Consider the following 22,496-nt stretch of genomic DNA (forward strand, 5'->3'; position numbering starts at 1 on the left):
ATAGGAACTGCTAGTTCTAAAAGCTAAAAAGATGAAGTAGAGTAAACAAAGGCCCATTCAAGACTGGACTATCCCTTGAGGTTTGTTACTTTTCACTGTACAGCCTTTCTAGGGCTATTGCCAGCAGCTTGGTTTGAAGGATGGAAAGCAGGATAGAGGGGATGATGAAATTCTGTAAGATCAATATATAAGGACATGTGAGACAAAATACGAGGTCTGAGCTTTTACAAGCTTTGTATATCTAGCCAGAATCCATTCCACATTGTAATAGTTTCTGTGCTAGCAGAGGTGTAATGAGGTGCAACAACTGGTTTTACGGATGCATTGTTTAACAATGCTTTTATGTATACACACGTGTGTGTTTGTGTGTGTGATTAGAAACAATCTGCAAATATTGGCTTGAGGTTGAAGGCGATAACAGCCTTCCAAGATGATGAGACTCCAGTGGTGGCTTCGATGGAGCAACTTAGAGGAGGACCACCTAGGCACAATCATTTGGTCATAAAAGGCCCAACCAAAGTTAAAGCAGGAATTTGACTCAAGGAAAGGATCTTTGGTATCATTTAGTCTTTTGTCATTTTGATATAACTACAACCTTTCTTCCCCTACAATTATTTAATTATGTGTTTTGAAGCGGATTCTATTCTGACTAGAGGAATGGGAGAAAACAAGTTATCCAGTCTTCTGGTAATGTTGAGCAACTTTAAGGACATGTGAGCTAGTTAATTAGCAGTTAGAATCTTTCGACTGAAAGATGAGTAATTAGTGAAGGAGAAAGGATCAAGTTAAGATTAAAAGCTGAACCAGACCTGTTCTATTCCACCTGTGGGTCATCTCTCTCCAAATGTTCAGGTTTGAGTTGTTAATACTAGGCAGCCAACTTTTTTTTTTTAAATACTTGTCTTCAAATCGGGCAGTTTGGTGGTAGGAGTTTAGCAGGTTTGAATATTGAGCCGTACACTACGTGATTATAGAAGCTAAAACAGCTAATTGTAGGTGTCTGCTTTTGAAAAAAAAAATCCATTACCTGAACAAGCTTTCAGTTCCTTCATCGCTAGAATAGAGATAATATTTCTCAGTATGGCTCTTGGGACTTTGTTAGTTTGAATGGATTAACACGAGACAAAAGCTTCAGATACTTTGGATGGGAAAGTGCTATGGAAATACAGTATATTATTGTGATATCCTTTGAGACTTTCTGTGAAGCCAGTGGTGACTGTCATGACAATAAAGAAAGCCTGAGAGAAGCTAATGAAATAATGATCCTACTTCCTTTCCAGCTATTCTTTGAAAGGGCAAATGCAATGAGTGATAATAGTTTAATGAGAAAGAGTCATTAGGGCATCCAGACTGCATCTTTAGAAGTGCAAAGCATTTTGGGAGATCTGAAAATGACTCTGAGAACAAAACCAAAGTAGCTTTGTCGGAATATTAATCTGCTGTTTGTATTCTCTTTGAATGCTGATTGAAACCAGTGATCTCTTTGCCTAGCTGCTGGCTGGTACACGTGTAGTCACCAATATATCTTGTTTGGAGCTTCAGTGCTGTTGGAAGGGTGAGATCAAGGAAGCACCTGAGTGGTTGCCCTGTGTGCGTTACCTTCTGCTTAAAGCTTAGTGTTACTGGAGATTCCTGACCCGTTGAATTAATTGATCTGGATTATTCAGTTTTATCAAGCGAGCTGCTTCAGTTCCAAGCTTGGATGGAAGGGGAAAACTGCTAGGTTTTCTCTGTGATGTTGATACCTAGGGAGACAAGAACTTTAGACACCTTGGATGGGAAAGAGCAATAGAAATACAGTAAATTATTGTTATATCATCTGGAGGATGTCTCTCTGAAGTCTGGGGAGTATCAATACCATGCATCAGTACAAAAGGATATTAAATCTAAACAGAACTAGTATTATCTCTATTTTAATATTAAAGACCAGAGCCCAAGGAAGTTGTTTAAGACTTGAAGCACTCCTGACTGCTGAGTGTTCAAAGGAGGAAGGTTGGTTCAACCCATTCAAGGAAAGAACCGGTTTGCAAAACATTTAGGAATTGTGCTTGGAAGGTGTCAAGAAGTAAATATGTTGAAGCCACATCAACAATAAAATATGCTTTTGACTTCACGGGTCCTAGTACTTGAAAGTCTGGAACTAGCCATCTGGTTTTGTGGCATAGCCCTTTTGGTGTCATTCTGGACTCCACTAGGAGCAAGGGAGCCGGCAGAGCTGGGTGCAGATTCTGGCATCGCTCTGCTTCCGATGCTGCTTGAGTGGGACCGTTCACTGTGATGCCATAAGGGTGACTTGGACCATTCCTCTGCCAGACAGACAAGGAACAGGGGATTGGTTTCAGGCAGAATCACAAAGCTGCAGATGCTGGAGGCTTGCTGAGCTTAGAAAATCAGAAAACTGCTGGAGCAAGATACTAGCAAAGGCGCTGAATTGCTACGTGTTCTTTGATCACCTGTTTAGTAAAAAGCGTGACTGGGGGGAGGGTGGGGCCATGAATACTCATCTTAATAAAATCATAGGTATGTCCAGGTAGGCTTTTGGTGAGGGTCTTTCCTTGCCCACCTGATAAGGACTGTGTTTGCTCTGTTAACATGACTGAAGCTGTGTAGTGTCAGGAGCTGAGCTCTTCCCACAGTTTGGATGGGATGGGTGGGCTTTTCATGCAGGTTGTGACACCACTGATCAGGTGTGGGGTCCTGTACTAGGTAGCTGTTGATTTGTTCTAGCAAGAAAAGCCTCCTTTGTCAGGAAAAGCAGAGTATAAAAACAGCGGAGAAAAACGAAGGGCGAGGTGAGGTTTCAAACATGCCCACAGATGAGGGGGAGGAAGCTTCAGAAAACCCTCTGTGACGAAGCGGCCCTTTCCCCAGTCACGAATGGGTAATGCCACCCCCAGATCATCTGCTTCTCTGGGTAGGATTTGCTAGTGTAGGGGCCTGAATCTGTCTTTGTAACTCAGAAAAATTAAATTCTTGGCACAAAGTAGGATGGGGGTGACTGAAGACTCAAAATGCCAGCTAAGGCACATTTTTATCTCGACGTGATTTCAGCTGTTACAATTCTGAGCCACATTTGGATCCCCATATCCAAGTCAAAAATCAGCCTACTTAAATGAAACTGTTGTTGATGGGTTTAATTTGGATTCTTCTGTTGGATTTAGCTGAAAAGAGAATTTGTGCTAAGGGTGAGATCAGAGTCCTCTCATGTAAATAACGCCTGCAGTCCCACACTGTCCCATGAGAACAGAACCTACCCCCAAAGTCCATCTTCATGGGCACTCCATAGCTTTCCAGGTGCATAGAATCAATTGATGCAGAGACAGACCCTGCCCCAAAGGACTCCAGTTTTCTTTTCTTTTCTGCTGGCCACACTGAATGAAACACAAAAGCTCGAGTTTTAAGAGTAATAATGCTCAAGCTTAACTTTGAGCATCTATTCACTCATTTCGTTCCCCTGAGCTCTAATAACCACATGAACTCTTCTTGTCTCCTCTTTCCTCCAGGTCAACAGACTATGGCACTACCTATGAAAAGCTAAATGACAAAGTAGGCCTGAAGACTGTGCTGAGCTACCTTTATGTCAGTCCCACTAACAAGAGGAAGGTAAGGGAGAGCTATCAAGCTGATAGCTACAGAAACAAAATTACAGCATTCTATTCATTCTCAGAAGAATTATGATCCTAAAGAGAAATCTGTTGGTAGTTCACAAGAGCTTTCTTTTGCTGTCTAAGTGGAATCCAGTAGAACTATGCCTATTTTACTTGTGATGGGGATGGAGTGCTTAATCTCCTGCTGAATGTGTTAGAGAAATAAAAGGATTGCTTTTATTTGCTTCTGACTCTTACACCTTTAAAGAAGCTGAACTCGCACAAATGTTTCTGAGGTTCTTGCTTACACTGGCTTTGGTTAATACACCTCTCCCTGAATTCTCTGTATCCTTATTATTAGAAATAGTGTGTAAAAGGCATTTATTTCTGCATTTGACTCTTTTCCCCTTTGTGCTTTTAAAACCTGGAGGTAAATGACATTTTCGTTGGTTACATCACGTAAGGGGGCTGAAAGCAAAATATGCCTGGGAACGTGGGCGGGAGGCTTAAGATTTTATCTGAACGTATAGGAGAGAAGATGAGGTCATAGCTTTCAAAGCCCCTTCCTACGTGATGCAGTGAGGGCTGCAGCTGGCTCGCAGAGCGCAGCCCAGGAGCTACTACTCAGCGCCTGTTTGGTTTAAAGTTAGTGTCTGTGTTGATTCAGGGGAGACAAAGACACTTTCAGCTACCCACAGGGATCCACGTGGGAGGACTGCAGCACGCAGCTAATTGCTGGCAGTGGAGTTGTGATTGGATGGGATGCAGCCTATTCGGCTTGATCACTTCCAAACTGCCCATCATCTCCATCAATAGGTTTCCAAACTGGTATTTTGCTGCTTGTGCTGTTCTTATTACTAATGTTGTGTTTTCCATCTCTGGTCTGACTGCAGAGCTTTTGGGATTGATATTTATTTAAAAGTATGAAACTTTAAGGCAGTCATAGCTCTGATTACTATTGGCAACAATATGTATGTGTTTGGATGTATAGAGAAAAGGCAGAATAGAGTGGGCAGGGGACAGTTTATATTTTTTTCAAATGCAGAAGCTGAATTATCGTGACAACGACCTTCACTTCTTTTTTCTGAGCAAACTAGAAGGAAGATGTTTTGTAATGAGCTCTTCTGGCCTTCACACCACTCTCGTGTCCAATGGGGTGGTCACTGAAGAGTTAATACTTCTTCGTTTTGTTTCCAAAGCAACTCTGCTCACCCAAAATCAGAGGCAATATGTTCAGTTACAAATCTTACTTCACGAGTGTAAAGTCTCCCTCACAAATCGGAGTACTAGGATATATGATTATCTTCTAGCAATTTCTCAAGCTATCAAGATTTACGAATAAGCAGTCCTTTTTTTTTTTTTCCTCTTTTACTAAGAACACCTAAATTTCATCATATAGTGGCATGCAGATTTTACTTGCGGTTTTCTTATTTGAGATGACAATTTTTTATAACATTTTTTTGGTCTTGCATCTTAAGGAACTTATCTCTGGACCTGTCTATCTGCCTTCCCTCTTCTTCCCCTTCCTAAAAAATCTTCTAAAATGGAGAGACGAGCTGTAAGGAAAACCCGTATGAAACCAGCTTCAATGTTGGCTGCTGTGGGAACGACTTGTTTTCATTCTTTCTACCTCTGTTAAATATATGGGCACTGTTACTGTGCACAATTTTAACAGCTGGTTTGTCCGAACTCTGAGCTGAATGTGCTTTTTGACCACCAGAGCAGCTCCAAACATGCATGCGGCATTTGAAAAATGCCTGGAGAAAATGTCACTGGATGAGAGCATCTGGGATTTGTCAAATTCAATATCAGGTTTATTGTCCACCCATTCCTTCCAGATTTTTAAGGTTGCGCGCTGCAAAAAAATGCACTTGGGTTGTAATTTCTGCAGGTCTCTCTGGGTGAATATTTTTCCAGTGGCCTGCAGAGTAAGCATCTTGCTTTTGCTGAGCTCCTAAGGAGAACCACCAATGATGAATCGCAAAGCAGTAGGTGAGGTGAATCAATTGCACCCCCGCAGAAAAAGTCCAGATCTCATGTTTCACCTTTAACAGCACGAGTGCTGGTGAGTTCATCACAACACAGGGATCTCTTGGGAGCCTCAAAAAGTGGTCTTAGTTTGAGGTAATAAACAGGGAGGGAGATACCACATGCAACACATGCACAGGGCGCGTGCACACACGGGGAATCATGCAGACCCTTTCCAGGCAAGTGATTTTCTCCTGAGGCATTAGCTCCTAGGTAGCGATTGGACCCTGCATGCTCCACAGCTCCTGTCGATTTTTGATGGGTTTACACACTGTTGCTAGCCCCGTCTTCTCATTAGTGCTTAGAGGATTAGCAGTTACTTGGAGGAGGGGAAAAGCTTTCCATACATTCATTCCTAATTGATTTACTAGTGAGAAGGATAATTACCTCTCAGCTACCCTGCAGAACTACAGTGGGAATTACCTGTCAGATTTCTTTGAAGACCCAAAATGGCTTTCTTCAGCTGTTAAATAGGAATTATGCATTCAGCCAAATGCCAGTTATATAAACATCATTTACCTGAATTGTGGCATAATCCTAGGCTCAATTATGAAGCAAGAGGGCTTAAATGCTGGCTTTTTTCCTTCCTTCCTTTAAAAGAAAAGCTTTTTGTTTCTATGTATATTTTTTTTTAAAATTTTTTTTGTGGGAGTACTGTAAGGTTTTTGGCATCTTCTGCTGTATTTCTCTTAGTGCTGTGCCAGGTCACAGTGGGACACTGATTTCACTTTACCAAAATCTCTGCTTATTTCAGTATGGGGGATCGGTTGAGGATAGAGGTAAAATGCAGAGGCTGAGTGGCTGGGTGAGGCATGTCTACAACTCATGGTCTGGAATCTTGTGTGATTCTCATCTCTTGGTACCAAGAAAGTCACACCTGATATACAACTTACCCTCCTGAATTATGACACTTCAACATCCTTTCCTTAGAAAGAGGATTCCTTTCTGGAAGAGATATTGAGCTAAATGTAGGAATGATTTGGTGAAATTCTGGAATGTGTGCTACAAGTGGAGGTCACACTTGATAACCTAATGGCTCTTTAAGGCCTTAGAATATCTAATTCTCTTAGGATTTTATTCTGACACCCAGCAAAACTAATGTTTGAGCATCTGCTGTATAACTGATGGCAAAAGCAACTCCCCGGTTAGCTTCACGCATCATCAGCCTTCATCTTTTAAGCTATAAACTCTTGTTTCGGTTAGTCGATTTTGTTCATTTCATGTTCTCTTTAGACTTCCTTCTAAACTGTCCCCTAGTGTGTCCCCCGTCCCTAACTGGAAAGCCCCAGCAGGATGTTGAATATTACCCCGTCTGTATTTGGTGTCCAGCTGAGTATTGAAATGTCTTTCCTGACACAGCAGGACTGCAAATGCTGGAGCAGCCTGGAAGCAGCTCGTCCTTCAGTCATAGCTTTTGCTTGTCAGTGAAACACATCAGTCACTAGTGTTTATCAATGGGCAAAATCACCATGGGGGGGATCATTGATCTCTACAACTATCTGAAAGGAAGATGTGGAGAGGAGGGTGGCCTCTTCTCCCAAGTGCCAGGGGACAGGACGAGAGGGAATGGCCTCAAGCTCCGCCAGGGGAGGTTTAGGCTGAACAGAAAGGGTCATTGGGCACTGGCAGAGGCTGCCCAGGGAGGGGGTTGAGTCCCCTTCCCTGGAGGGGTTTAAGGGACGGGAGGACGAGGTGCTGAGGGACATGGTTTAGTGATTGATGGGAATGGTTGGACTTGATGATCCAGTGGGTCTTTTCCAACCTGGTGATTCTATGATTCTATGTCTCTGTGTCTGAAGAGGAAAGAGGCAGCTGAGGTGGGAAGAGGTGAAGAAACACAATTTGCATGGATATCATGATGATAAATCCAGGGCAGCCTCCATTCTCCCTGGGCACCTCTTGGCTGTGATGATGCTTGGCTCTTAGAAGCCAGATTTAGGCTATGAATGTTCCTTGGTTTTATGTGTTGTCACTGGGAGATATCAACCCTCTGTGTGCACAGAGTTAACCAAGGCACAGAGCTGCATAGCCAAGACGGAGCTGAGGTGGCCACGTGGTGCTAGGCAAAGGCAGAGCTGGGTCCCAGAATACCAGCTTCTATGTGTTGGCCAACCTGCTGACAGCTGGTTTTGGAGCTGAGATGGGGACTGTCCATGTCTGAGAAATCACAAGAAGGTGTTTGGAAAACACACTTTTCCATTTGAGGTTTGCAGTTGTAATTAAATCAGTATAAAACCACACAGATAATAAAGGAAGTTGCTGAGAATACTTCTTCCCAGCTATGATTCTTCTTGCCTCTCCAAGTATCGTTCTCAGTGACCAGGGCCAGCTTGGCTACCTGAAAGCACCCATTATGTGAAATGAGACCGCTCTGGAGTGTCGATATAAGGAAGCAGTCAAGCAGGCAGCAGCCCGTTGTGAATCCATAGCCTCTGGAGCTGTTGTGAATCCATAGCTTCTGGAGCTGAAATGCTTCCTGCAGTGAGCCAGGACTACTTCCACCTTCCCGTGGAGCAGTGAAACAGCTGATTCCCTTCCCCTATGAACTAACAGCTCAGGGCTCCACAACACTTTGCAACTGTGCACAGAGCCTCTGCTGCTGAGAGCTGAAGCCGCCAGACTTAGATCTGCTCTCCTGCAGATGCTTAGGCTGTTTCTTCTTTCACTTGCACACTAGGGACTTGTATTCGGATCAGGAAAATCTGCATTGAATTCTCATTAATACTATGAAATTTCAGGTCATCATTAGCCCTAGCAGTCAGACAACTCTGAAGTCCTGGGAGCAATAGCTTTCTTTTAAGAGTTACTCATTTGAGTCCTAGTGAGAAGAAAAGTGCCTGCAGTTTTGACACTTCCACCACCATGAAGATGCTCTAATAGGCAAAATGCATTCCAGGACATGATTTCCCCTTCAGTGCATCTGCCCATCCATTTGTTTGCCAGAGGGACCACGTGAAAATCATCTGCTTGTCCTGGTCAACTCATAGGTAGTAAGGAGCCTGATAATTCTGTGGTTAACTTTAGAAATGAGAAACTTTCATGTTTGTTCAGCAGTGCCCCTTTTTTACAGAGGAATGGGATTTAAGGGCAGATGGTTGAGTGCTCTGAAAAGCTGAGATTTGTAAAATGTGTAGCTTTGGCTTTTCTACCCTATAGCCTCTTGTCTGTCTTTAGGGATATGATAAAAGGCTGCTTACTCTCTGCTGGGCAGAGATCTCAGTTCCCTGCTGACCTTTAATTTAATGCTATATTTGGGGTGTTAGTTACATTTTACTAGAGGCAGATTTTCACAGCAGTCTGGGAATTAAATTGTTTATTTCTTCCAAAGCACTAAGGGAAAAAGTCTCTTCTATTTTAATAAGAACATTTCTCTTGACTTTTTAAATCCCCATTTGCTTTCTCTCCCATTTTTTCTTTTTCTGTTTGGTTGTTGAAAATTGGATAATTGCCACAAAAAAAAAATTAAGCCTGTGATTCTTTGGTGACTGCTTACACTTCAACATGGCACTGTTTGGAGCTGATGTGCAAGATCCTCTGTCCCAAGAACATTTGCTTTCTTCTTGGTTGTCAGTAGCAGGATTAATTTTAGAATTGATGCCTCAAAGAGGGATGTGAAGTCCTTCCAAAGGGTGTAGAAAGAAGGTGAGAATGGAAGTCCCATATATCTGAAGAATTGCTTTGCTCAGGCACTAAGATGCCATTTGAAAGCTGAAGGAAATGTTGTTGAGCCATAGGTTTAATATATTACTTTTTACGTTAAATATTCTGTGAAGAGGGAATACTCTTGTTGAAGTTGTTGCTTGGTTGAAAACTCAGTTTTTACTGAGAAACTTTTATCTCTACCCTTGGAATTTCTTTGCAGTTTGTGGGGATGGAGTTAAAAAAGCATTCGAGAGAAATAGAAGAGAGGAAAAAGGAAGAGAATGACAACTCTGACAAAATCAAACCTAAAGCACTTGCCTGTATATATAATAGTATTGCTCAGATGAGATGTGGATAAACGGGAGGTCCTGATTGCGTTTAAGATCTGAGGTGCCAGTTCTGATGTATTTTTCTTCATGAATTTGCTTTGCAATTCAATTGGATGCAGTCGTCTTTAGCTTTTCTCTCGCACCGTTACCATCGTTGCTGTAGGTGATAACTTGAAGAATTAAAAGTTCTGTGGCCTTTTATGCTTATTTTCTGCACAGAAATATCACCCAGGTGATTGACTTGAGGATTCCTCCCATTTTTCTCTTATACCAGCACTGAAGCATTAGAGATTTTATTTAGCTTCTATTTATTTAGACCTTCTAGCTAAGGGATTTGAACAGTAGTTGCAAACAGCATAAAGCAGAAGTAAAGTTACAGCGCTCAGTTAAAGAGCTTTGAGAAAATGGTTTTGCAGACAACTTTCCCAGTTGTCTTAGAGCCAAAATGAAGGGGAAGTCCAAATCACTAAAGCTATAAAAGCCAGAAGCATGCACCATCTCTCATCCCTAGTCATGCCTCTGAACTTGCCGCATCAGAATGAGAAATGCTTAGAGATATTTGGAGTGTCAGAAGCTGTAAAAGCTAAATCTAATTACATTTGTTTGTTTCTGTGCAGCTTCTTGGGGATGAAGCGTGGCCACAGTTTATGAGTTGGCAGAGAGCAATGCTGCGTTGCAGTTCAGGTTAATGAAGGAAGAAGTTAATTGTGACTGTAATATTGAAATCGCAGAGAAATGCACCTAACCGACTGGAAACTAGCTAGCACATTGGGAGTGACACCTCCTCCTACAGGAGCTGTAGGTCCTAAATGGGCACAAGTCGCTTTGATCTCAGTTTTATTTCTTCATGCTCACTTGGAGAGTAACTGATAGCAAATGTGGTCCTGGGCTCGGGTACCTCCAAAGGGAATTCCTCAGCTGTACTTGAAGCCTCAGGGAAGAGCTGCAGTCCAAACTGATTTTGGCTTTGCCTTTATTTCTTGGTTCATTTGATTCCAAAGAGGATTCTACGGCATTTTGTTTTTCTCTTACTCATCGAATATGTGATAGGCTGATGAGGCAGAAGTTCCAGCATGCACCTGATGCTTGCTAAGAGGGCCTGAACTGAGCTGCCAGCCTTTGCCACAGCTCTTATTAGTTATCTGCTGCTTTTTCTTAAGATTGCATCCCAAGCTATCACTGAGGACCAGAGGTCTGGAGTATTCTAGAGCCTAAAGTGTGTCCAGAGAAGAGCAATGAAGCTGGTGAGGGGGCTGGAGAACAAGACGAGCGGCTGAGAGAGCTGGGGGTGTTTAGCCTGGAGAAGAGGAGGCTCTCTCCAACTCCCTGAAAGGAGGTTGTGGAGAGGAGGGAGCTGGGCTCTTCTCCCAAGGGACAGGGGACAGGACGAGAGGGAATGGCCTCAAGCTCTGCCAGGAGAGGTTTAGGCTGAACATTACGAAAAAATTTTCATGGAAAGGGTCATTGGTCCCTGGCAGAGGCTGCCCAGGGAGGGTGTTGAGTCACCTTCCCTGGAGGGGTTTAAGGGATGAATGGATGAGGTGCTGAGGGACACGGTTTAGTGATTGATGGGAATGGTTGGACTCAATGATCTGGTGGGTCTTTTCCAACCTGGTGATTCTATGATTCCACTGTCTTTTATCCCTAATCTTTTCCCTCAGCCCAATGAAAACCACTTACTAAATAGCTCTTGGGTTCGCAGCTGCCATTAGCAGGTCCTAGATTACCTGAGCTGTAAGAGCAGTTGTAACTATCTCCTTGTGCACCCTTTCTTTGGACCTTTTGAGCTGCATGTGATGTTCCTGTGCTTCACAGCACATGTCCAGAGCCTGTGTGTGCAAAACCTGCCTCCTGCTGTACAGGAAAGGCTGTAGTTCTAAAGCACATCGTCTGAATTAGCTGAGCTCAGATTTGTCTTCTTGGGTTATACCTGTGGGCTGCAGAAAAGTGACTGCAATTTGGATAACATGACTGTTTATTCTGCCTCGTAAACACACTTCAGGGACAGCCACTGTCATTCTCCAGAACTGACAATTTAAATAGGATAATGCAGATGGGAATGAAGTAGTTATATTTTTCTTCACTTGCTGATGAAGCAAAGTTGATTTCCTCAAGGTCACCCAAAACATCCATGGTAGAATCAGAGGATATTGGCGTGATGTATTTTATCTACCAGGTGCAGTCTTGTGAGCTGTTGTGCGTGTGATTCTTTCTACTTGTCCGATTAATTCAGCTTGAATATGTCGCCTGAGAAAAGAGAGAATTTATGTAAATATTTGCAGAACCATGACCTGAAACTGTGAGAGAGATCTCTTGAGTTACAGATGTGTCGTAATACATGGAGAAGAGAACTTCAGGTATTTCTCCTTTTGAAGGGATTTTTATTGTCTCTTTTGAATTCAGAAAAGTCACGTTTTCTCTGTAGATTTCTCTGACCTTTCCTGTGTAAGAAAAATAATTTCCCAATGCTGGATGACTTAGTTTATTAGTTTTAAACATGGCTTGAGATCAATGAATGGAAGATGTTCAGATATAAAAGCAAAATATGAGTGTTATTAAAATACTCTTTATATAAAATATAAAGTCTTCCAGCATGTCCAAATTGGTTTGGCTGGGGATTTTTTGAACTGTTATTATTCCTGGATTCAGGGATTGTCCCTCCCTGTGGATCTTTGCAATCCAGGGGCTCCTGTGTGAGAGTGCTCTGCCCTGCTACACTCTGGAATCGTGGAGCCTGGCGTGTCAGATGGTCCCTGGGATCTGACCTGACCTGATCTGTGGGTTCCTGTGCCTAGAGGTCAATCTACTATCTGTTCCTTTGCAGACTTAAGGTTGGCTACTTTGTACTTGACATAAATGATAAAGATAAATGAAAGTCGTGTAGCACCAGACCTGTTGTCACAGACAGCACAGAATTGGAGCCCAAGCTTCTGAGAGGTCCCCAATGGGATCCCTAAATTTTTCCCTTTCTTAAACATCGTATCTGGTCATTGTACTCCGGGAAAGGCTGTCTCTCAATATACATGTACATTGAAACCGGAGATTCTTGTGGCTTTCTCAGTTAATTCTTTGAAAAAGCATTTGAATTTAAAAAAACCCAAAAACCTCGAACAAAAAAACCCCCAAACTGCAGTGAACCTCACCCATTGCTCATAAGCTGTTGCTAAAAATAAACACAATCAAAATAATTAACTAAATGTTCACATATGGCCTTACTTAATAGGGGTGGAGGGGAGAGGGTTAGAATAGAGATGAGTATCTGTTTCTGCTTATACCTTTCTTAAAAATACTACATTGAAAGCCATCATTTCAGTGTTCATGAAGGAAAAAATATTATATATTAAAAAATTCCAGAATTAGGGCTACCTGGGTGTGCTTTATGCATCTGCCTTTTATATCTTTGTACTTAAGCACTCCCAGAGCTTTCGCTTGCATTTTTCATAGGTTTCTGAACTCATTTAATACGTGTTTGGTTAGTGCTGAGGTAAGTATTGATAGTGAATGGAAACCTAATGCAGGATTTAATTAATAAAGATGGGGAATAAAATGAGGGCTGTCTAAGTTGGCTTTATGAAAAATGTTTTGTTAAATAAATGTCGTTTTAGTCTTCACAGATATTGCAAGTCAGGTTGATAAAAGCAGTCATGTCGACAGAAGATGTATGAGTAAAATAAAATTAAAAAAAAAAAAGCAGCCAGACACCTGCTGTGTCATTTATCCAACAAAGACTGGAACTGTGATCCTGAAATCCCTGCTTAGGTGTTGCCTGGGGCTTTAGGAAAAAAAAAAATTGGCCACTTGAATGAGAACAGGCACAGATCTTAGTGGAGGTATCAAGTCCAAAGGGTTTGAATTCTTATCTACCGTGCACACTTCCCCGAGGTTGCTTTGTGTGCAAGAAGTGAGTGGGTGAACAGTGATTGTTTGGCACCGTTCGTGACGGTGAATGTAGGTAGCTACTACTTTAAACTCACGATGCCCAGACCCATCATCCTAAAACACCTGAGATTGGTTGAGGAGATTATCACTGCACTTCATCACTTATTGGAGTGGTTGGAGAGTCAGATTGCAAGAGGAAAGAAGGGAGAAACCCAAGCCAATATGCCAGCTTTGTTTTTATAGGACTTTCAGATAATGTTTGCAGGAAAATGGCCAGTTACCAAGTAGGATTCAGCTTGGCAGGATACTAGTGCACATCTGTGCCAGAGCTGTCTCCTCTGGCTTCCTAGAAGTCAGTTCACCTCTCCTGTTGTGCTCTCTTCACCTTGTACTGCTAGAGTCAGGGCCCTACAGAGCGTTAGGGATGGTGTGAGGTCGTAAAGAGAAGAGATTGGGTGAAACTGGGAAGGTCACATTCACATTTAGGTATGGACTTCCCAGAGCTGGCTGTCAGTATTTATTAAAAGAGGTAGTTTGCTCTAATTTAGCCACCAAGTGTTAAAAGACAGAAGTTATAATATCCCATAAAATAAAGCTGCAATTTTGTCACTAAGCGTGGCTGTTGCTTTTTATGAAGAGGGCAGAGTGGACTTGTGTGAGCTTTCAGTGTCCTAATGTGTTTACAGGGGTAAAGAAGGGCTTTCAGGATGCAAGACCTTGTAAGAGGCTGCGTGTACTTAACACCCAGCCTGTCAGCAGGGTGGATACGTCTGCAAGTCCTGATGTAGTGCCCATTTATGAGGCTTCCTTTCTTTCTCCACCTTCTCTACCTCTCTGTGAAACACAGCATCTCCTTTACTGCTGCAGCTCCAATAATATATTAATTTATGAAGTATGAAAAATGAGGTAGTTTTGAATTAACGGGGAGGGGAATGGTGCTTCACAGACAGCAAGATAATCAATCAATAAGAACGAGTCAGCATGTCCTGTTATTAAAATGGAGGAAAAATAATAGAATGGGTGGAGAGCAGCTCTTGGAAAAGGGACAGGTGGATCCTTTTGGAGACTGCTCAATGCTCTGACCTTGATCTTTAGTCATAAAAGCTTATTCACCAGGGCACAGTTATTTCTCTTTGAGGGAAATTTTCCTCCAAGCCCTCACCAACCCCAACCACCAGACCCACTAATTTGTGGCAAAATGCCTATTTATTTTATTCTTTTCCAAAGTAAAGAATAGAGAATTTCAGCATTACTCATTAAGTGAATTCTCATTTTTAATAGCATAGATTAGCAGAGTCTGGCACCTGAGTTAGCATGCAGAGCTTGCAACCACGGTGGATAGGTTAGAGATGAGTGCTACTGTGCAGAGCACTGCAATGCAATCGTGTTTTGTAACTTTAACCTTTGGGGGCCTGAGCCTTCCATCCAGAAAATGGATAGACCCTCTTCTACCTCCTTGGCTTCTTCCAGCAAGGGGATGTTAGGAAGCGAAGTACACTAGGGATAGTGAGGGACACAAATAATAGATGCCAGGTAAGTAAATTGAGATAGATCATTAGCATCTGGATGTGAACACTGATAAAGCTGACTGTTGCCTATGTTCTTTCTGTGAAGTGACTAAAAAGCAGAAAAATCAAGTGGGTAAGCAGAGGAGAAGCAATGATGCATTCAAAATTGTATTCAGGTCTAATGGCCTCTGGGGAGATACATAATACAATTTTTATTTTTCGAAAGAGTCATGAAACACTCTACTGTCCTCAGATGAAATAGACTGCTGTATACGGGCTGCAAAAGTTTACCCCCATGAGTAACTATCCATGCACATCTTTTTTGGTTTTTTTTTTCTGTAATGGGACAACTGCTGAGAGTAAACTTATTCCCACATGTAAAGTGTTCTCCCAAGTGAAACCTATAATCAGAGGAGTGTTTTATATAAATGGTGTTCTCAGTTCCAGCAGCTGTGGTGCACACACCCTCTCCTTGCAGATAACATTTTTTTCTGTAACTATTTCTGCTTACACGGTAAGTTACTATAATGGTGAAAATTGCTTTGTAGTTCTATGGAGAATAGCACAATGGTGCATTTACTGAAATAACATATAATTATTACAGCAAATGCTGCTTTTTGCTTTCTGTGCACGCAGTTTGGGATCAGCAAAAAATCTGTTAGATGTTGCATCAGTTAGGGATTTCCTGGGTAGAGTTGAGAAGAGTAAAGAGGCATCATGCAGAACTATGCTACGCAGAAAGAGAAGATTTCAGTGCAAAGCATAATATAGACTAGAAGTTTTAAAATTGTCTTCTACTGATTTGCTGTCTCTTTTTCCTGTGGAAGCGCTGGTTACTCCCTACGGTCACCAGCTGGTGTTCCTTCTATTCTACCAGGCACAATCATAGAAGTGCTGGTCAAACTGGATATATAGAAAACCAGCCATAAATGGTGTTACTCGTAACACGTTTAGCAGTTGGTAGAGGGGAGCTGTGCATGGACATGCTGTGATATGGAAAAGCCTGTGGCAAAATAGCTAAACCAGCCTCAGGAAGGTGGAATTAGCGTGGCAGAGGACTTTGCCGTGATGATATGTGGGAAGCTGGAGAAAGTGCAGCTGTAACAAAACTATAATGGCAGGGAGTAACCTTCAGTAAACTCTGCCTGGCTGTGACAATGAAAAGGTTTTATAACGAAGCATGCGGCTGTTGCCAATCAGTCACTTTTTGCCAGGTCAAACACATGCTTTTTGGATGGCTTCCATCCCTACTGGCACCTGAAATTTAACAAGTAAATGCTTGCTGTGCCTTGTAATTAAAAGTGAAAAGTACATGTGTCCAGTGCCAAAAAGACAAGAGAAAGCGGGGAGACATGTTGTTCTGACCTGCTTAGCAGTAAACCAAAGATGAGACGTTCTGCTTTGTTGGGTTTAGTACGATGGCTTATTCCACTCCTGTGCGTGCAAATTGGAACCAGGCTGGGATCTGGCATTGTGAGCAGGTTGGGACGCAGCCGTGGAGTATCGGAGTTATTTTCCCAGCTCTGATTTTGCCTGAGCCTTACAGACATGATATATTTTCATTCCCACCTGCCAAGGAGGATGGCAGAGTGGTTTTCCTTGAGGGGTTCTTGCTCTGTATCCAATTTAGCCTTGATTTGCTCCTGATCCTCAGGGCATCTTGCAAGGTGCATCTGTGCTCTTGAGCAGCTGCTGGAGGTGGTAATTAAATGTAGCACACTCTCCATCAAGGATGGGGTGTGTGAGCTTGGAACTCTGTGAAGTGTTTTGTTTTGGTATTGCAATTTATGGCAGATATGGTTGTAACGCCAAGAGCCTGTTTTAAGTTTGTACAAGACTGAACAATTAATTGTAGTTGTAATTATAATCTGGATAGAATTGGGTATGAGAAACAATAGAGGTCAGAAAGATTAACCAGGGTTAATCACTGTAAACAAGCATGTTGGGCTGATGTGCATCTCTGTAGAGAAGGCAAGGTAGTGACTGGTCCTTATTTGAGTGATTTTACTAATTTCTTTTCTCAGAGTTAATCATGTAAAATATCTCTCCTATGGATTTCAGACAGGAGGACAATAGATTATCATTCTTTTGCCACCAAACTGCTCTGTCTCAGAATCTCCCCAAAGTCTTTCTGGCAACTCCATCCTTTTTAATCTTTAAGAGAAGCAAATGAAAGAATTACTGAGATGCTGTAATGTTAAGTGAGTACTCTTCCATGACTGAGCCAGCTGTATGTAGCACATGCTGGGACTGCATATTAGCGTCTAAGTGTAATAGTAGTGTCTCATGCATGTAGATTATTAATCTTCGTAAGCCAGATTTATGCTCCCTTGAGCTTCTGTTTCCGAGTTGAGTTGATATAAGGCACATGATAGGTTGGCTGTAGCTATAACTGTTAGTTTTATTTCTGACTGTACCAGGGTTCTGCTTTGGGGCTTTTCAAGTTAACAGTGAACCTGGGATGCTTGATCCTTGTGTGGAAGATGTGCTGTTTGGAGAGCAGGTTTATGATTGCATCATTTCTGATTGATAAAATGGTCTTTATATCTACACAGAATGTTGTTGCGATACAGTTTACAAAACATATGATGAAGCTTGCTCTCAATTTTGAAGATGGGCTGTCTAAATACATATAAAAAGGATAGCACAATAATTACATATTACATTTCAGAAGAGGATTTTATATTCATAAAAATTAATAAGCCCCCAAGTGATGTTCTCTTTCGTGTTGCAGTATCACCAGAAGACCATGCTGTTTTAGGCTAAAAAAACCCACTTTTTACTTTCTACCATGTAATGGCCCTCTTCTTTCATGGACCTTCTACAAAGACAAAACATTCTATAAAGATGTAGGACCTGAACAGCAAGATGTGCTCTGATCATTCTCAAGGCTGGAAAGATGGCAAACCCACAGATTGGGTCCCTTGGTGTTAGTGTCAGAGATTTATGCTGCATTTTCAAACCAACTTACTGGAGTAGAGAGCTGCAGGGTCCAGCAGAGGTAGAGGAGTCTGTGATCCTTCACAGGAGTTGGATGCTTACCAAAACAGTTGTTGACATCTGGAAAGTTCAGTGACAAGCACTGGGATTCTGCAGAATAGACGTTGGTTTGTAATTAGAGTCCTATTACTAAGGAAGTACTGGAGAAAAGTTTACATGAAGTGCCTGCAAAGTCTTGAGAGAGCTATTTGTTTCTTTGGTCATGGTACATATAATGCAGACCCAATGCAAAAGTCTCCACAAACTCTATTTCATTGCTCAGTTTCTACAGGTGTCTGACTCATTTTTCATTATCCAATAATAAATACATTAGTGAAAGTCACCTTTAACACTTAAAGATTGCTTGGATTTTATGGGATTGTAGTGAAGTGAGAGCCAAGGTATAAAAGCCTTATGGCTGAGGTACTTTTATAACGCATGCTTCATAAACCCTTATAAAGTGATTGCGGTGCACTTCATCCTTTAAGATTACAGTGTTATGGTTCTGAGAGATATGATCTGGTGCTATATTCATTAATTCAATCTGTTATTAATGTTAAATTTTGAGCAGTAAGAAGTGAAGTTACAAGAAGTTGAAATGGGGTAGGTCCAGACAATTTCTCTCTTAGGAAAGCTCAGTGCCCCTTTACTGCTTGACTGATGGCCACTAGGGAAGTTTTTGCACCATGTGAAGCAATAAGGAGCCCCAAATCTGGGCTGCTTTGTTACACAAGGAGTTGCAATGACTGTTTATCTTTTGGGATGCAAAGTTAGCAATTACATGGAAGCTGTTGCCTTCTTCATGGCTGTCTTGTTTGGCTTCCCAGGGAGCAGATGTCCCTCTCGTCACAGCTGCTGTTCACTAATTAATGGGGTGGATTGCTTTACTTGTATGTAAATAAATAGGATTTCTCTCTACAGCAGATGTTTATAACTGCCATCTCCCATTTCTTCACGTCTGATTGATACACTGGTCTTGGTGACTGGAAAGTGGAGATTGGCTTCCTTTTCTCCTGATTATTGAGGGAGTCAGTATCTCTACAGGGCAGTGAGCAGGTACCGAGACATCTCAAAACACCTTCTGTAAAAGTTTGTGTAAACATAGGGTGTGCTATAGTGCAAATTGTGAAAAGATATTTTTGGCTTAATACTTATTTACCTGGGTATTTTTTCTGCTGGTAAGTAGGCATTTTCTTGTGACACCAATTTAGTTTTGTCTCAGGGCAGGGGGTGGAGGCAGTGGTTGGGCTGATTTAATTAAAATAAAGTTTTTAAATTGAACTGACACACGGTGAGGGGAAAACAAAAAAATATGAGACTTGCTTTGCAATGAGCTGCATCGATCCTTCAGGGAATTGGCATAGAAGGACTTCAGGCACACTGTGTAGTTGTGTTCTTAGAGGTTAAGGCTGTGTCTGTACCTCCAAGGGTGTCCTTTAGCCTGCAGGGCAAGTAAATTGAAGTAACGATGTAGGAGAGAAGAATTGAAGTGGAATGAATAACCAAGTATTTGCTAGTGAGAATTTTCAGATGGTGAAATGTAATCTAAAATATTTCAGCAGGAAGAACTTACTTTTCCCATAAGAGATTTCCCAATTATGCATACTGAACACATTGTTGATGAACTGATGTTTTGAAGGAAGAAAATGATTTTTGTATCTTTAAGCCTTTAAATGTCATTTGATTTTGTTTTTTCAGTTTCAAAAGAAGGAAAGGACATCTTAAGTCCAAACAAAGCAAAAAATCCTCCATTTGCATTGACATTTCAGCACAAACTGTTGAATCTTTTTGGCTTTTTAAACTCAAAGCTAGTGTGGAACTATGACTTAGCTCCAGAGATCTTGTGGGACCGCAGAATCCTTTAAATGTTTTGAATCAAAATGGAAGCAAAGAAAAGAACAACCAAAACCCAAACCAACAGCTTTTTTTTTTTTTCTTTCTGTAAAGCAGACTTCTGTTTTTCTGTTGATGTAGATATAGCCTGATTTTAGGAATTACCTAATTGTTTTTTTAGGAAGGGTCTAAAGTGCTTCTGAGTTGAAGGAGTAGTGGGAGGAGGCCAACACCACATTCGATATGGAAATCACTATGAAGCTGTAAACACGAAAACCTAAGTTTTTGGTTTTGCATCAGTGTTTGTGGTAGAGCTACATTTTCAATTGTAGAAGAGAGCAATGCAGTGCTACAGAGCAAATTATTGATACTTTACTGTGGAGCTGGGTTTCCTTTATAACTATTGAGGCCTGGGTGGTTTGTAGGATTTTTTTTTTGTTTTAGTTTTTTTTTTTTAAACTCTTTTGTTTATTTCTTTTTAGAATAGCACTTTAAATAGGCAAATGAGAATGTGACTGAGACCTCTGGAGAGGACTGCTTATGAAAAGCGCATCAAAATGAAGAGGAAAATCAGATGGCAGTACACAATAGTTTAATGCCATCTCCTTATTTCTAGGAACAAAAGACATTTATTTTGAACCTGTCATCTTTATTCATTTACTGGGATGCTTACTGCTAATGTATCTCAGTGGTGCTACTGCTACAGATATTGTACTTAAAAAAATTTCTCCATGCTGATTTAGAGATGCACTTTGGTAACTTACAGTGAACATTTTTGTTGATTGAGAGAAGTAAAAGGACTCAATGAAGACTAATATTAATAAAAATGTGTCTTATGTGGCACACTCTTTTTTTTTTCTTTTTCTTTTTTTTCCCAGAGGTAGTTTAGCAAAAGATTCATCTGTGCACAAAACAGATCTCTGTTGTGCTGGGAAAACAGAATCATAGAGCAAGAGTAGTGATAAAACTTCTGAATCTGATACTAGGGATGCAAGTAATATGACGGAGGGTTGTGTGTGTGTGTGCTTGTGCCTTGGGTGCACAAGAGGAAGGTTCGCAGTCATTTTTATATTAGCTCCATCAGAGGACATGCTGGTTTAGTGTATTTGTGCTGTGATACGGTGCAATTTTTCTTTCTCTCCACTTCTGCATTTGTCCAGAGATCCTTCAAGGATTCTACATACTCTCCAACCACTATAAGTGACTCTTATATACTTCTGTGTTGTGTTTACCAAATACATCATGGCAGGTATGGGTATGGCACCTCCCCTCATTGCTTTTTCTGCCTGGAGCCTGTGTTTCTTATTTTCTGTGGTGAGTTCCCATGAAGTATTCGGAGGTGGATGTGTTTCATAATCATGTGCCAAAGATCTCAGTCTGTACCTTGTTGTATCAGTTGTTCTTGCAAGATGGTCTCTCCACATCATCTCCCTTTTCTGAGCTTCCCCTGCAGGTGTCTGGTGTTCTGCTGAACTGGAGTTTATTCAGACCAGCTCTGTATGTGTCATCACTGTCCCCCAAATCTCCTGCTTTAAAGGCAATACACGATGTACTGGTCAGTGCTCTTCCTCTGCATTCAACTTCAAAGGAGACACCTAAAGTTCAGTCTCATTTTCAGCCTGTCTTGTTTTGTCTACTGCTTGCCATTCATTGTCCACTGAGTTCTGGAGGTCAGGCTATAGCCTCTAAAGCTTTTCACCTCATCTGAACTATGTTTTCAAGGACTTAACCTTAACAGTAATCAATTTTGCCTGCCCTTCCCCTTGCCACCTTAACCAGAGAAGTCACCAACTGAAAATAATACTTTATATATGCATGTGTATATATATATTCTAGAATATAGCAAGGTGAAATGTAATTTCCTTTTTAATAAAGGCTGCCATTTAATTTAATATTATAGAAAATGATTAGATCTTAAAAAACTATAAATTAAATTTGACAACTCCCTGGTGTTTCTTTGCTATTCCTTATGGCAATTGCAAATGACAACATAGGGTGCTGGCAGAAATGCTCATTCTGACTGGAGTTTGTTTATTGGCTCCTAATGAAAAGTGATTAATTTAAATCACTGCTTGGGTGGATCCTTCTCCCTGGCCTCATAATGAGAAGTGGCTGTTTCAGGCCTTTGACAAATGTCCTGCTATTTCCCCTGCCAAATGTTGCCCACTCCCCTCTGGCTTCCAGCAGAAAAAAAGACAAATAATTAAAAAAACAGCCTGGAGTCTCACACTGTTCTCTTCAGCTTACCATGTAACAAAACTGTGGAGCAGTCCTAGGTGCATGACTGGTGGTGGCTGTTTGTTTTTCGCTCTGAGACTTCTGTTCCTTCTGTTTTTTCCACCCTGCTTTGTGTAGGTTCAGCCTTACCTAGTAGGATGGATGGCAACAGAGATGTTGGCTGTGTTCTCTTCTCTTCTTGAAGAATGGAGAATTGATAGTGGATCTGGGTGAAGGGGTGTGGGCTACTAATGTGATTACATGTACAACAAGATATGACTGTTGTTAGACCCTTCCAGCTTTCTCTCTAGCTGTTAATTTTTCTAGCTTGTTGGTTTTATTATTTTATCTTGCAACCACTGTTACACTTCCAGAGGGACAAATTACCTGAGTTTGTGAACCATCTGGTGGAAATATCACCTTTTCTATCTCATCTGACCCATTTCTCGAACTAGCCACTGAAGCATTGCAGATCGTGTGTGAAAGGGCAGGGT

General features: G+C 41.4%; 1 protein-coding gene across 1 annotated transcript in view; it reads left to right on the forward strand.

Annotated features, from left to right (window-relative positions):
• The window catches only part of SORCS3 (sortilin related VPS10 domain containing receptor 3), a 275,609-nt gene that overhangs the window by 120,955 nt on the left and 132,158 nt on the right, over positions 1-22,496 (forward strand). Inside the window, exon 3 of the mRNA XM_069863574.1 lies at positions 3,504-3,603. Coding sequence (XP_069719675.1) covers positions 3,504-3,603 — 100 coding nt within the window. The remainder of the gene's footprint in view (positions 1-3,503; positions 3,604-22,496) is intronic.

Source organism: Phaenicophaeus curvirostris, chromosome 9 (genome assembly GCF_032191515.1).
Source record: "Phaenicophaeus curvirostris isolate KB17595 chromosome 9, BPBGC_Pcur_1.0, whole genome shotgun sequence".
NCBI classification, from domain to species: domain Eukaryota; kingdom Metazoa; phylum Chordata; class Aves; order Cuculiformes; family Cuculidae; genus Phaenicophaeus; species Phaenicophaeus curvirostris.